Genomic DNA, 17540 nt, shown 5'->3' with positions numbered 1-17540 from the left:
AGTGTTTTTTTTTTTCGATTAACATTTCGCTTATGAGTACGTCACGAATTTGCTTCGTATATATTTTTGTCGGAATTTATCGTACATGATTTCAACGGGGTACGAGTTCTTGCGAATGTGTCGGAAACGTAATTTTCTACACGAGCAGGTTTCGCACGCGCGCGCGTTGTGTATGTACACCGTGACATATACGCATACACACACACACACACACACACACACACACACACACACACACACACACACACACACACACGTATGTACATATACGTATATATGAGTTTCGTAATAAATATATGCCTGGGATAAAATAGTTGGGAAGGAGGGCCGACCTTGCCCCGTAACCGGCTGCCCGCTTGTTGCCAAGCTAAGACTGTGTGTGTGTGCGGGACGCGTACGGTGCTGTGTGTGTGCGTGCGTTGCGTGTGTGTGTATGTATATGATGCGCGCGCGTGATATCGAGGGATGCGATGGATGATAGTCGTGTATGTGTTGCGCATCTAGGGATACGTTCTTCCGTATTCTTTTTTTGTCTCGACACCTTTGATCTTTCTTTATTAATTAGACGTTGACACTCGGAATATAGTATTCAGTAATTGGGAAAATATAGTTGAAATCTTGAATAAAGATGACACTGTTCGACAGATGTGATATGCATATATTAGGTACACGTGTATCATTTTTTTTGTTCAATTAATTAGGACAGAAATTTTATTTTTTCTTAAGTACTGAAACTGTCGATTCTGCAAAATGTATCTTGTTAAATTCGAGCACCGCTGAATGTTAGATGTATGAAAGATATTCAATAATTTTGTTTAAATATTTCAAAATATATATAATATTGATATATTATTGCGCTTTTGAAAATGTCGATGATGGATTTAAGTTGTTATCTTTTTAAATATCCTTGATATTTTAATAATTACCTCTTAATCACTCTTAATTACTCTTAAAATTGCAGAGTTGAAGGCACTAATTGATATTGATAGCGCGATATTTTTACTGGTTTGAAAATGTTAATTTCTATTTTAAATGTACATAGCATTATTAATATTATAAAAATTATAAAATTGTTAGAAACTAATTTTTTATTAATTAACTTGCAAAAAGAAGAACCTAAGAATCTAAACAATAACATCATTTGTTGCATTTTTTCTGAGCAGCATAATTTTTTGGATTTAGATATTACTTCATTTCGATGTATCGATATGTACCTAAATGAATCATATTTAAATTACTGCATATTTGCAAGCATTGATATTGCTGCGTATTGTTACGTATAAAATGGTATGTCACGGTATTATCAAGCACACTTCCTAATATATTTGAATGTACATATTTAGGTACATACATATATACATACATGCATATCAACGGTACGTTTCGGTGTGTTATTTTAGAGAGCGCTCGAAAATAAAAATAAATCTATTACGTAACGCGCGCGTATTCTCGTAGAGACACCCGTTAAACTCATCGTTTGTTATGTGCTGTCACTGGTAAGAGACGTGCATTAAGAATAATCGTTAGCTATAATATGTTAAGAATAATCGTTTAGGGAAAATATTAGCAATATATAACCAGTTACAATAAGACATAAGAGTTGACTTTTTGACGTCTTTTTTACTTTAATATATTTTTATATTGATATACAATATCAATATTCGATACATCAATATTATATATATATATATTTTCTATTTAATATACATTATATTTTTCTTAAATAAAAATGAATTAAATAGAAAATAACAGATACATTTTTTAAATATCTCAAATACAAGATATTAATAGATAGTTTACTAACAATAAGTATTATGTCAACACAATGTCGTATATTTTCTTTTTTCTTTTAATATACAGGATATTTCAGAGCTACTACATTTTTTTTAACAATTAAAAATAATCAATTTGTTATTATTTGTTATAAGATTTTTACACTTTTCTTTGCATTTAACACAGTATTTATGTTAAATTAAATTTCTGTTAAATTACAATTTGCAGTTAATTGTATTCATCGGATATTGTTGTATTAATTTTGAGCGATAACAGCTGATATTCTATCGTTATGAATCTATGTTTGAAATATTGTTTTTGATGGAGAAAAAATATCGGGGCGTCAGTTTTACCTTTCGTTATCGGTTGAGAAACACACGGTGAGGCTCTCGTCGACACCGAGCGTCTCTTATTGATCGTGCACAGTGCTCACGGAAGTTGGCTCGAAAACTTTGTTTCGCAAACGAAATCCATTTCAGATGCGACGACAACACGATTGTGACATTTTTCTATTCGCGATTATTTCGGTTGTGCAGATTAGATTAGAGACAGAATTGTTTAAATTAGATTAAAATCGTGTATTAAAGCTTTTAATCTATTACAGCTTTTAATCTTTTAATTAATTTTAGTCCTAGCCATTATTCCCGCGATTCAAGTATTATGGTTCTCTGTCATTATTATTGTTGCTGCGGATATAACAAACAGAATATGTTACGAGTAATTTGATTACTCTCAATTAACGTTGATTTGTACAAGATCATCAATATTATGATGTGTTGGATTATGTTTTGATAATAATGCGTAGCAGAATAATGTAGTTGCGCATCATTAAATTTTAGCATAATAGATACAGTATAATATAAACTTGTACATTTCGATAGAAATGTACAAATTTCTTTCGCATTTTTTCTCGTTAATTAAAATTTATTGCCTTTTTATTTGAAAATAAAAATGAATTATGCGTTACTTTGTCATTCCATTTTAAAACGAGAATGAAAAGTGCAACGTGAAACTTTTTACAATTGCGACCTGAGCGGAAAAAATGCTGGAAACCTATCATGCCTATATAAAGGTCTACACTCAAAATTTCTATACTCGCATTCATGTTTCATTCCACATTTAACGTGAAATGTTGTCATTTGATCCCAAACTCGAGATAAAGTTGCACACGCGATCTCTACTGTGAAAAACAAATAACATTCAGCATTAAATGATTATTATTTAATACTAAATATAGAATACAGATATAGATTACTTTTCTTTAATTAAATCATTTTTATCACATTCTATCAAGAGATAAATAAATATATAGGAAAAAAGAGAGCGCACGTTTTATATTTTCTTTCAATGAATCAGTTCAAATAATATGATTACTGATTGATTCGTTTTAAGCTATTAATTTCCGCACGACATCCTAATTGCGATATAAAAGCGTTGATGTATTTTTATTCCGTTAGTCGGCAATTTTATTTTCGACAAGTGTGTGATATCTCGTTCGCGATCAGGTGTCATTATTTGCTTGCGATGATTCGATACAGGCATCATGTTGTTCACTGATCCGATGAAATTATTGCATCTGTCGCGAACGCACTCACCGGTGACCTTCCACACGCTAATATAATCGAATCAGTACGGTCACAATTAGCATCATTGTGCGAATTAACTACAATGTGCGAATTGTGTTTTATTGCGCGAAAATTTATCGCGGATCGTACGCACTTTCCATGCAAATCATCGATTTTATAACTCTCGACAGATAATCCCCCGAAATGTACAATATAAATTATGTCATATATATTAGCACGCTCTTCGAATTCAAGGCTCGAGATTTGACAATATTTTATCAGTGATTCAAGTTTAAACGTTTATAAAAGAATTGTACAGAAAAAACAATGTACTAGGGACTGAAATAGAATATTTATTAAATAAAGAGATGAAAAGATATTTATTAAATAAAAAGATGAATCTCCAGAGGATCTAAAGAGATGCATTTTCCTAAAAATTAAATGATACACGATTTCACGATGACATAGATATTTTTCTAAGAATATATTATGAAAGAAGTTTTACAACAAAGGTTAATGAGTTCTTCCAGGCCGATAATATTTCTTTGTGTAATAAAAAAATACTTCGATAACCTACTATACTGTTTACCCTACTAGAAGCATTTTTTTTCCACGAGGAAGGACAGTATCAATTTTCCTCGATCGCGTCTTCCTCTTTTATCGACACGTCCTTCGTTCACGGAGGGTGCAAACTTTTATTACGGCGACCTTATTCGGCAAAGTGATATTATTTTATAATCGTTCTTTTTCACATACTAGCTGGAAGATTCCTCTCGCGATCGAACAAATTTCTTCGCGAACTCGAGACCTCTCGTGGAAATCGCATTTATGCAATATCGTGCAAAAATGCTCGCCTACTGATATTGTATCTGTAGAAAAATGCATCACGTATACTTTACGTTACGTTAGCATTAATTCGAGCGGTAATATTTATATCGCGCATCTTCTCGGGTCAGTGAAATATGTTGGGGAAATAATTCCCGAGAATTATAAAATATCGTTTAATATCAAATGGGATAAGGATACTCTCCGTATTTTCCGACCGTTTATTTTTATCGCAGGAATATGGAACGTTCGCGCGAATTTGTCTCGCCGATTAACTCGAGTCGAAAGAACAGCGACAGTTGTAAAATGCATTACTTGATTATTAACACTATCTTTAGGATGTATTCAAAATAGCGACGAGACTCGTAGTAGAAGGGCAGACGTGCGCCCGAGAGAACAGCGCGCGTACTCGTCGTCACATGTATTTACATATACATGCACGTTATGTGCACTCGCGCATACGTCGGGGGTTCTCAGTTGCAGTTTCACGATTTTCCTGCCGACTACGACGCAATAATCGCGACTTGCTTATCTCGAGAGGGATTCTTTAGCCTCGAAAATCTCAACTGTAATGTTGCACACACTTTTTTCATCTATTAAATTCGCGAGGAGAAAAGGGGAGGGTAAAGAATCATATTTGGAGCTAAATTATTTTAAGCTCGTTTTCAAACTTGGCTACTTGATTTTCATCTGGAGCACTTCTCCTGCGAAAATTTCAATTTTCTTTGAAGAGAGATATTTCGGAATAAAAGTACCATTTTTTTTTTCGTGAGAAATCTAATTATCAAATTTCTTTCGATATCAATGAAATTACTTTGTAATAAAAACTGCTTAGCAAACATTCTCCTAAGTACCATATGAAATTCAAGTTGAGATATCAGATGTCACCCTCGGAGCGACAGTCGAAGTATCTAATTACGATATAATCTCTTAGACTTACTATTAGATTAGAAATTTAGTTGGAAGAGGGCTTTCGAAATAAGCACGGGACGATAAAAATTTCAAAGTTGAGAGATGGTAAAACCGCCGTTATCGAGGACGAAAAAAAGACCTGATCCGCGGAGAGATCTATAGGGACGGGATTGAGAATCCCTGACTTGCGAGCACACACAATGACCACCTGCGCGCGCGTACACGCAGCACACACGCGCAGTGGCATCGAGTGGATCAATAATTTTTGATACTCGCGTACGGGACATTCAAAATACGCGCTCACGGCGCATGCAACGTAGTACGTCGCGGTGACAGAGCGACGGACGGAGGGAGAGAGAAATGCGCGGAAAAGCGCGTGGAAAACGCAGGTTTCACCTCGCGGGTGTCAAACGCGCGAAACGAGATGATGCGCTCGCGAGCGCGAGCGCGCGCGCGCGCGCGCGGCCAAGTCGCGTCGAATAGCGGCGTTTCGCGTTCCGATGCGCTAGAGACACGCTCGAGAGTCGTAAGCGGACGATCCGCCATTTTAAATCGATATATAAGCTAGCCTCGCAGTCAAGTGCAGCTAATAGAGAATCGAGAATATATATGCGGCTTATTATTCGTACGATACGATCTCGTACGCTTGTGTAAAAATGCGTCCCCGCTCATGTATGCTTTTGATAAAATTATATATGACAGCATGTGTCATTTTTGGTAAACGATTAGATTAGATAGTAGACTAACGGACTGGTTATGCATAAATGATATAATGTAACGTGGAAAATATACTTCTTGCGTTTTATTATTATTTTTCACGCTTTAAGATTTCGATGGAATCTCCTGTTATAATTTCTTTTTCTATAAGATATTAAAACGCTAATTTTACAAATGATTATTATCTCTGAAATTTTGAGAGTCAAATATTTTGATTCCGAGTAACAAATTTTCCAGTATAAATACAAATGCCTGTGATTAAGAAATCTTTAGCGAACTTTATTATTAATATTGTTGTAACAGTAACTGTAATTTTCTGTGCTGTATTTGGATAATGATTATTATCAAATGCCTAACATAATCCGGAAATACTCAAGCATATTTATTATTTTTAGATAGAAAATTTGTCTCTAATTAAATATGCTTGAAAAATATATTAGACGTCTCTGTATAGATATTACACGTGACATCTTGAAAATAATTTTTCCAAGAAAGGATTTATTATATAAAATGCCGGGAAAGGAAGAAATTTAATATTCTCTCGACGACTCGCTTTTACGTTAAGGGATCACGTAGATATTTCGCTCTGTGCGATGAACGTTTCCGCTTCCAACATACGAGCTCGCTTGTTTTATCTCGCGTTTTCTAGTTTCGCTCATGTTAGAAAGATCCGTTCGGATTAGTTGCACATTGTAGTAAGCGGTAACGCGCTCCGGAAATTATTCTCGGATAGCTTCCCGTTTAAATCAACAACTCGTATACGAAAATAATACGGTTCGCGCGCGGAATAACAGGTGACAGGTGACAGTTGACAGTTAATGCTAAATTTGAATGAAACGCGCGACCTCGCGCGAGATTTCTTGCGGCATTCGTCTTCATAACGGATTATTCGTTGCGCGCGATATACGGTGAGAATTCTATCGACAGGAGAAAGAGAGAGAAAAAAATATAAGAGAGAAAGGATGGGGAAAATGTACACGCGAGGAGGGAGAAGAGGTGGTAGGAGAGGAAGAAAGGAAGAAGAGAAGGGGGGGAGAGAGATTAAGATCGGTATTGCGAAAGATAAAGCGGAGACTGTGCGGACTTAATCATTTGAAAGATAATATTCCGAGGCTGCAAAAATAGTAATTCACGTAATTTTGATTAGACAACATCTCGACATTTTCTCGATAGCATTGTCGGAAAGTACTCGTGTTATTTTTTCATCATTGACATTTATAATTCGCCTCGTATCAGACATCAGATATATAGCGAACGATAATAATATTTTTGATAGTACTATCGGAGTATTTTGCAAGAAATATACGCGTATTTATTTCGAGATAATTATCCGACAGAGACGCGCGTCTCCCTTTGCGCGACAGAGACAAAATCCAGGACGCGAGAAAATCGGAGAGAACCGGAATCGCGATGAGAGAAAAGATTTTGCGAAAAGTTGGATTCATCCGCTCCGTGCGGAGGCTTAGCGCGCTCTCGGCGGGAGGCAGCGGAGGGGAGGGATGCAAACGCGCCTCCCCTCCCCTCGCTCCTCCCCACCCCGCCCGCGCCACGCCGCGTCGCCGCTGATCGCCACCGATCGCGCGCGCGGCCTTCGTGCCGTTGCGGGGGGAGAATGATCGCTCGCGGGAACGGCCGTTCGCCAGCCGAGCGAGCGGAATACGCTTCGCTATTCCGTGCGTTCTAGCGAAATAGCTTCGTGCAGACTGATCCGTTCTTCGTTTGCCCGGGAGACGAGTGTAAGTCCGACCGAATCCGCGCGCCCCGGGTACGACGTTAGGTCGCCCGCGCGGCACTCCCCGTCGCCCGCGGACCCTTTTCTTCCTTTTCGCCGTTCGTGTCGTTCGTTCTGCCTGCGCGGCTGCCGTCGCCGTCGTCGCAGCTGCTGTCGTCGCCGCTACCATTGCCGTGTAATCCTCTCTCGTGAAAAATAAGCGGCTACGCCGATGCTGCCGACGTTTGCTCGCGAATGTGTCTCGCGGAGTGGGGGAGGGCAGGGGGGAGTACGCAGGATCCAACATCGGCTGTCTCTTCTTAATCGTCCCGAGTGACCCGATGTGTGACGCTCGGTTCGAGGTACGTTTTTTTCGGCGGATATAGTCTCTCTATTTCTCTCTCTCTCTCTCTCTCTCTCTCTCTCTCTCTCTCTCTCTCTCTCTCTCTCTCTCGACGTCTTTTCCGCTGGCATTTCTCCTTCTCTCTCTCTCTTTCTCTCTTTCTCTCTCTCTCTCTCTCTCTCTCTCTCTCTCTCTCTCTCTCTCGCTCTCGATATCTTTCGCTCTGTCTGTCGCTCGCGCAGCGTACCTTGCGAGCTCCGTTCCTTCTTCGAGAAGTGCGTCGCGCGCTGCTCGCATAGTGTGACGTTTGGCTGCTCCGTATTGTTCGGCCAAAGCTCGGAGCGCCTCAGAGCGTGAGGACGGCTCGCGTACGTAAATAATGTCGTCTTATCAAACGTCCGTACGTCGTCGTCGTGTAGTGTTCCTTTCCGTCACGCCCGCTGTCGTCGGATCGTATTAAACGGATATATATCTCCGTGCGAGTGCCCCACGGGAGAACGGAATGTCGAGCGAGCGGTATCTCGAGTTGGGCGTCGGATAAGCAGAATCGTTCGGTAATTACGTCGTTTAGGTTAGGATCCTGTTGCGATATCCAGCGACAATCTTGGAGCGGTTGTCGAGAACTTGGATTTAACCTTGAACGGAGATCTTTTACGTTCTTCTTTTTCGTTTTGCTTTTGCGTTTAAGGTGCTCCGATCGATAGTAACTGTGAGTCGCAGTTGAAGAAAGACGAGAGTGAAGTGAATGTAAATTGTGATGTTTTTAAAATTACCGGATAAAACGTGGTTAAAGAGGTTTTTTCGCAAATTAGTATTTTTATTTAGTGGATATTGCTGTGTTTTATTCCTTTTTTTTGCTTATTTTATAATAAATTATTACTTTAATTGTGTATATATACATGATGACTTGTTCAAACATTAACTGTCATTCTCTTTTACAACTGTCAATAAATAGGGTAAAGCACGTAACTCGCATACTTTGAATAACTAACAAATTGTTGCGTGAAAAGTTATTTATATAAAAGTTGCGTAATTCCAAGTAAATCATTACATGATATATACATATATTTTTTTTATAAATGGAAATGTTTCGGAAATTTTTCGGAAAGTCTATTCAAGTTGAATAATTGATCAAAAATTTAATAGTTTAGGTTTTTAAAAGATATTTCTTATAGTTTATGTAAAATTATATTAAATTAAAGTATAAAATGTCTTGTAAACTATTTAATTTTTAATTTAATTTTTGGCTGTCCTGCCTTTTTATGTCAAATATATATTAATTACAAGGATTTAAATAAAACAATTAATGATTTCGTTAAAAAAATTAGATCAATCTTTAAATCTACAAAATATTTTCACTTGTAAAAATATGTACTATATAATGGTTATCCTAAAATTATGCAACATTTACTTGTAACAATTTTTCATAAACATATAATTTGTAAGTTATTCAAGATGTGTAAATTTTAAATAAATCCTACACAAGTGCTATACAAGTGCTCTATTTAATGAAATTTTAATGATAGATCTTTGACAAATTTAAAATAGATTCTTAAATTTTTGAAAGAATATAAAATGTTTTAGTGAATGTAAAATTGTAATTAAATGAAAAAATTTGATATATATTCTTTTGATTAATTTTGGATAGATTTTATTTATTTTACATTTTAAATTATATTTGCTTCTGTTATCAAGATATTTGAATTACGATAGTTGATAAAAAACATGATAAACTCTTTTTATTGGAACAATTTTATCTTATGATTCACATTAGCAATACATTATTAAAATTTGATACCATTTACGAAGAAAATATTTTTCTACCGCATATTCCGCGATTATCTTATCTATATATTTTGTATTTTTCAGATCTCCACTGGCATGGAGCTAGGAGCGCACTGATAGCGTTAGTTTACGAGGTATTAATTTATTATTTTAATTGGTTTTGCGAAAAGATTTTTTCCTAAATTTACTTATTTTACTTAACAGCTTTCATTTTTCAACTTTGTAATCTAAAGTAATTACAAATATTAATTAAATGATAAATCGTTATTATGTTTCACTGTATATTAATACAGATTTTAATTATATATTTGATTTTTTATGTATTATTATGAAACGTAAAAATTTACTTGTTTGATATTGATATTTATGAATGTATTGTTAATTAATTTTTTATTCAATGATATTGAATCTAATTATTTAAGTTGTTAAAAAATGTTATTGTTAATTATATTTATATATGTCTCGTATGTTTCGCGTGCAGATCTTGGTTTCTATGCATTGCCTGCCAAAGAAGAACTGAGCCCAATGTTTCCACACAATTCTAGTTCACATGAGATTTCTACAGAAACAAATGCCTTCGTACAAAATTCCATGGTAAGCATTTACATGTAAATTATAGGCATTTAGGATCGTCGCTTTATTTATTATATATTTTATCACTTGTCGCGCTGAAATTCTACATCAGTTTTAAGAACTTGCATAAATTCGAAATAAATTATCCATGTTATTGAAATTTAGCCAGATTTTTAAGATCCATATGTATTATAAATTTATCGTATATATGTATTATTAAATTGTCTCGATAAATTTAATGAGTATGGCATTGATACTGTTAATGAAATAATTTTATATTCTTGTAAATACATGTATGTTGAATATTTGTAAAGATTACATACCGCAATTTATGATAAATTGCATTTGTAATGAACATCCAATTTATATTTTAACATTTATAAATATTAAAATTATTTTTTTCCTTGCAATATCTGCAGCTATATCTGTATAAATTTTTTCATTCTTGAAAAAAAAAAAAATTATATATATATATATATATATATATATATATATATTATGTCAATTATAAAAGTCAAATCTTATTTTATATCTAATATTTTAATTTCACGTCATTTCACATTATTGTAATATTTATTCATTTACATTTTAAATTAATAGTTTATGCACTAATATTTCCTAAAACAAACATTTACAACTCATTGTCCCTTTTTTATGTCGTAGGGGGATGTAGTAGTATTAGGGGAAAGCAGTCTGGATGGGGTGGGGGAAGGGGAAGGATCAGAGCACACTAGGTACTGTGATATCGAATCGATAGCAAACAGCAGCATGATGGCAGCACCTATTAGCCATCCCGAAGCTACCGCCGCCAATGACTTTTCAACCGTCCTGCTGAACCAAGCTGGTAAGTAAATAGATATTGGGATATTTATTACTAATATATTTAATTTTTACTAAGAACAAACCGATTTTAAATTGATTATACAATTTGTCATTAAAAGAATATCGCGTTAATATTAAAATTACCTTATATATGCATGTATATGCATATATATGCATACATATATTCTTATTTGATTTGTCTGTCTTATGTTTGCTGAATATTATATATTAATAACAAATGAATATGTTTTGTACAAAATGTTTATTTTTTTTATTAATTTTATATACTATTATACTTATACTATTATACTTATATACTATTATATTATACTTTATATACTATTATACTTATACTATTATATATACTATTTTATATACTATTATTTTACTATTACTATTTTATTTATTTTAATATTTATTGTTTGAAAATTAAAAGTTGTTGAAAATTGAAAGCTGAATAAAATTATAAGCTCAGCTTTGATAAACATTTATAAAAAAAATTTGTATTGAATGTGCATATGGAATGTAGGCAATTTAATAGGCCTTTAATAGGCCTTTTTTATACAAGTATAATAAATATTTAAATTATAAAATGTCACATACAAATAGAAATATTATTATTGTTACATTAATTCAGGTATTTTATTATCAATAATTTCGATATCTTTTGGATTCCATAGAACATATACATAAAATATTTCCGACAAAAAGCAAGAAAAATTTAGTGACATTAAATGCAAAGTACATTTAAATATGATTATTGATAAAATAAATGAATATACATTGAGAATATACATACACATTAGAAATTCCTATGAAAACATACAGCACGAGCATTTTAATTACAGGTGAGTTCAACTCAACCGGCATAGGTAAGGCCTGCCAGTCAGTGGCGCCAGCAACCACAAAATACCCAACAAATCACCTTCTAATCTGCGATAATAATAATAAAATAAATAATCACAACAATGCAGAACATAATCATCACAAGTACAGAAAGCAAAACACACCGGGCTTGCTTGGTTTGCAGCTGGGCAGCTCCGCCAATAACTCTAAGTCTATTTGTAAGACATTAAGTGATAATAAGACTAGCTTTAGTAATCTATATATTAGAGTATGTATAAGGGTACGTGTAAATTTTGAAAGGGACGAAGCGTATCGCGCCGTTGGGGTACCTAGCCTAGTTAGGATACCCAAGTCTGATAGTCCCCAACGGTTGTTACGCCTCCCTAACTCTGACGACAATTACTCCTTACTAGGGTCCTGCCTTGACCTAGGCGACAACAATAAATTTAAGGCTAATTTTAGTTATGTAAGTAATAACAACTCCAAGTCTGTGATATTGCTCAGCTCAACCAGTTACAGTAATCATTACCTCCTCTTTAGTGGTGGCTTTGACAAGATAGCTGCTGTTATCCCGGTACTTTGTATTAAGAGGGACGATTCTACCACCACATCGAATAGAATGAAACTACTAGGTGATAAGTACGCCCTAGTTACCAGTTTTGCTCAGACCTCCAGACTGCTTGCAAACAATAGAATTCTGGACGATTCTAACATCCGAATCTCGCTGAGCCGCCGAATAGTACGACACCTCTTGAAATTGCATTTCAACGGCAACACTCTAGTACCGGTGTCTATTTATTACGCTCAGAAGTTTGCGATGTACGCCGCCAGTTCTTCCATTACGCTTATCGTTTTCAGAAACGAAGTAATTGACCACACTTTGCGATCTTTCCTGAAAAATCTCACACAATTATATGTACAATCTTCTATTTCTCCATTATGTAATGTCACTGTGACCGAGCTGATGCAACACATATGTGTTCCATTATTAGTAATATGTAAAAGTAATGATTACAACGTTGGTAATAATTATAATGAATATTATAATAACGAGTACAGTAACGTTAGTAGTATTGAAGAGGAAATTAATATTAATAATAATAATAATCCAGATGTTATCGGAAACATTGTTGACATCGCTGTGTGCTACAAGACTAGTGTAATGACTACTAATGTTAGGATCTTAGGGTCTCAAAATGATGGTATTAGTTGTACCGAAGCAACAATATTTACTGTTGGTGCTCTTTTATTTCAGGATAACAATAAGCCTCTAAACACTTGTTTTAAGATTAGTAGATATAATAGGGGATTGGTCGCTACCGATCGTGAATCTAACTCTACCATTAAGTCTGTATGTAGGTCTACGCTAAGCGATAAATGTAATAGTAACGTTAAGTTTGAAACATCTCATGCCGCTCGACTTGACGAATCTGACAACAGAAAGCAAGTTAAGTTGACTGTCAACATTCCTATAATGACTACCTGCAAGCCTACGATGACGCTTACATGCCAATCAGCCACCGTCGCATCCCAAACAATTGCTGTACCTGTGTCTCGGGCGGAGATTCGCACGAACGACAATGAAATGCGATTGGAATATTTCAATGTACTCCAAAATGACCAAATATGTATCCAATATATGTTGCTAAGTCATACAGATGATCTTAATAAGAATGACTATTTGTGTCATTATGACGCAACTAAATTTAAACTCGTGCAAATTTATGCTATTGACAAGCTCAAGGCTACTACAACAACATCGAAAGATGACGCTCAGTTGATCTGCAAATATGACCGAGATAATCTTAGACGCGACCAAAGTCGTAAGAACGATGACAATGATTATGATGATGATAATGATAATAATGATGCCATCATATGCAACGGCAACGAAGATTCCATTGTATCGTCTACGTTGCAATGGTCATACCTTATAAAGTGTGTGCGTGCGTTAATTCCTGCTTGTCGAAGAACATACGAGAAGTACGGGAGCGAATATGGAGTTCAACAGCGTCAACTAAAATCCATCTTGGACATCCTGTTTCGTAATCCTGTTTCGAAGTTATATGACAAATACAACGAGCCTATTACAAGTTACAAACAACGTTGGGGCATACCAATGGTTCTGCGATTAGCAGGGGGTGGAGAGAGTTCCTTGAATAGCGGTGGAGCTACCAATTGGGGAACGACGCAAGCCACTACGCCGAATAACAACAATACGAATCAGAGTGGATGGGGCGGTACACCCGGAAATCCACCCGGTAGTGCTAATGCACCTAATAATTGGGGCGGAAACACCGTCAACCGATCTGTTACTGGAAATCCAAATCAAAATCAAAATCAAGGACCGCCTGGAAGTCAAAATAATTCGGGTAAGAACATCAATAGCTAAATAATTTTTACAAATTTTTGCTGTATATATTACCAAAATTATTTAATATATAAACATTTTATATATATTTAACTTGTTTTATCTATTCTAATTTATATTTAAAATTTTTTTAAACATTAATATGCTATGTGATAATATATTGATGATATTGAAATATATAATAAAATGCATAAATATTTTGAACATTCATAGAAAAATTATTATAACAATGTTTACAAAATATTAAATACTACTTATTTGAATAGACTTCTTTTTCTACAATTTATAAAAATAACGGTATTTTTTTTCTTTTGATTAGGTAATGTGAGTAAAGTTACGAATCCTAATCAACAATCGAATCAACAATCTGGTCCGCCAACATCTCAATCAAATAATCCTACTCAAGCGAATCAGAATAATAACCAATGGCCTCAGGGAAAGTCTAACAACCCAGGTGGTCTTGGACAAAATCCATCAGTGCAAAATAATAACAGTAGTGGTGTTCAACAACAACAATCTTCAGGTTCGAATGCGAATAACAATCAATCGAATAATCCTACCCAAGGAGCTGTCAGTATCGGCACTACTTCGGCGACTAATAATCCGTCTACGAAACAACAACTCGAACAACTTAATACGATGAGAGAAGCGCTCTTTAGTCATGATGGTTGGGGCTGCGTAAGTAAAATACAAGTATATGGTACATTTTTAGAAGAATGCAATTTTGAAAAGATTCTTGTTAAAAATCTTAATTTTTTTGTTATGTCAAAAAAGTAAAAGTATATGCAGCGACAAATTTTCTAATTATATAGCAATTGTGTCCAATATTTAATATGTGACATTCATGTATATGAATAATTATACAGCAAAACGTGAATCAAGATACAAATTGGGACGTGCCAACGTCTCCCGAACCAAGCATGACCAAAGACGGTGTACCGATCTGGAAACCACCAGTGAATAACGGTACCGATTTATGGGAGGCGAATCTGCGTAACGGCGGACAGCCGCCGCCTCAGCAACAGACGAAAACACCGTGGGGCCACACTCCGGCTACCAATATTGGCGGTACTTGGGGCGAAGATGATGAAACAGCTGATTCGTCTAACATGTGGACCGGTGCGCCGACGCAGTCACAACCGAGCGCTGCTCAGTGGACCGGTACTGCCGGCAATCAAGCTGGTATGTGGGGAGTTGAGCTAGTGAAGGCTAGAGATGCCAGATCTATATAGGCAAAGTATTTTTTTTTTAATTTTTTAATTTTAATTAAAAAATATTCTTGATTTTAATATTATATATTAGATATTTTTAATGGAAATAAAGTAATTAAAGTTATATAAAAGAAAAATTCGTTGGAAATAATATTTTTAATCCAGTATTAAAAAAGACATTGTTTAATATTGTTTGAGAACAATGTAACAAAGGAAATTTATATTGCACACATATGCTAAATGTAATTTGACTAATTTTGGGCTATTCTGAACATAGTTCTATATAGAATGATTAATTGACTACAAAATGTAAAATACAAAACTTTTATAAAACATTTGTAGTCAAATGAATCATTCTATATAGAATTATGTTCAGAATACCCCAAAATTAATCAAATTACATTTAGTATATGTGTGCAATATAAACCTTTATATTTGCACAGTTAAATAAAAATTGATATATTATCATATAATAAATTAAAATGTATAATAATATAGACTTACTATATTATTATTCTTTTGAAATATTTAGCTTATGTTTATGTTTGTAAAGTCGTCTCAATATATGTTATATATTTGCCTATTAGAATGGAATATTAACTCTAGCATTCATGGAGCTTTAAAATAAAATCTAATAAGTAGGAATATAATTTAAGTGCTTTTTATCTGATTTTGGATTTTGTTTTTGTAAAATGTTCTAATTTATATAAATGTACATTTTTTTATGTGAAAACGTTACACTTTTTTATGTGAAAACGTTACACTGTTTAGATGCTTTTTCTTAAATTAAGAAACATGCTCAAATATATATATATATATATATATATATATATATATATATATATATAGAAAGAATAGTATACAATATAATTGCAATATATTTTTTTGTTTACATTAATTCATTAATTCTGCATCTGTTTGTTCTAATAGTTCTATTGATTAAAATTATAAATGTCATTTTTTTATATATTTTTTATTATATAAATATTTGGATATAGAACATTAATATGACAAATTAATTATAATTTGTAATTTAAATTATAATTTGTACATTTAGCATATATATTTAATTATATTTAATTACTATATAATACATTTAATTTTTAATTTGTTACTTATATAATAGACTTGTATATATAATTTATTACATTATGTATTGAATTATATCGATAAATGACTTTAATGTATCTAAATAATTTTATATACTTTCTAGTTGCAATGAAAAATCAAATTAAAGCAATTTATAAGTATAATTGTTATGTATATTTATGATTATTTTCATATATAAAATTGTACGTTCTTTGTATATGAGAAAGCAACTGCAGATTTGTCAAAATCATATCATGCTTAATAATTTTGATGAAATATAGATTATTTATAATCAATGTGATTATCGCGTACGGTAATGATGAAAATAATTAGAATTACAAAAAAATGTTAATTATTGCAATAGGATCCAATTGGAGCGATCCCAGAATAGACCACAGAGATCCAAGAGACTTGCGATCTGTAGATCCGAGAGAGATGCGTGACCCACGAGATCATCGTATGTCCTTGGATCCACGAGATCACATGCGCGTAATGGAACCGATGGCTCGTGATCCGCGAATGGCCGATATGCGCGGTGATCCACGTGGAATATCAGGACGTTTGCATGGCGCAAACGCGGATGCGATGTGGAGCCAGCCGCCTGGGCCTCCTGGGCATCATCAAATGGGTCATCAACACCCATCTGGACCGCCGGCCAAAATGCTTAATCCATCGAACATGAATCAGTGGGCCGCGCCACCGCCAAAGGATATCATGCCCGGTAAACCGACTGGATGGGAAGAACCCTCGCCGCCGACACAACGCCGCAACGTGCCCAATTATGACGATGGTACTAGTCTCTGGGGAAATCCGGGTGCTAATCAGCGCGCTATACCGGGTAGTAAAGTATCACACTGGAAAGATATGCCTGCACCGAACTTGGCTCGTGGAGGTACATATTCGCGAAGGATTTTGAAATATATTTGTCGTTATGTATTGTTCAAACAAAAATTATTAATACATATTGGTTTTTTATTTCAAAGCTTTGTGGCGATTA

General features: G+C 34.5%; 1 protein-coding gene across 8 annotated transcripts in view; it reads left to right on the top strand.

Annotated features, from left to right (window-relative positions):
• Positions 1–17540, top strand: part of LOC105248626 (protein Gawky) — a 30244-nt gene that overhangs the window by 5052 nt on the left and 7652 nt on the right. For 3 of the 8 annotated variants that reach the window (XM_011253521.3, XM_011253520.3, XM_025414245.1), the window contains exons 2-8: positions 9716–9765; positions 10113–10225; positions 10868–11048; positions 11875–14244; positions 14563–14921; positions 15110–15425; positions 16908–17435. In XM_011253521.3, coding sequence (XP_011251823.1) covers positions 10157–10225; positions 10868–11048; positions 11875–14244; positions 14563–14921; positions 15110–15425; positions 16908–17435 — 3823 coding nt within the window. In that variant the 5' untranslated portion in view covers positions 9716–9765; positions 10113–10156. Of the gene's footprint in view, positions 1–7416; positions 7866–8023; positions 8401–8617; positions 8642–9715; positions 9766–10112; positions 10226–10867; positions 11049–11874; positions 14245–14562; positions 14922–15109; positions 15426–16907; positions 17436–17540 lie in introns of those variants that run through there. The other 5 variants (XM_011253517.3, XM_011253516.3, XM_011253518.3 and 2 more) reach the window with 5 other exon arrangements.

This window comes from Camponotus floridanus, unplaced genomic scaffold, assembly GCF_003227725.1.
Source record: "Camponotus floridanus strain SB8 unplaced genomic scaffold, Cflo_v7.5 scaffold111, whole genome shotgun sequence".
NCBI lineage: Eukaryota > Metazoa > Arthropoda > Insecta > Hymenoptera > Formicidae > Camponotus > Camponotus floridanus.
Note: the sequence above shows the minus strand (reverse complement) of the source record. Positions and strands in the feature narration are given on the sequence as shown.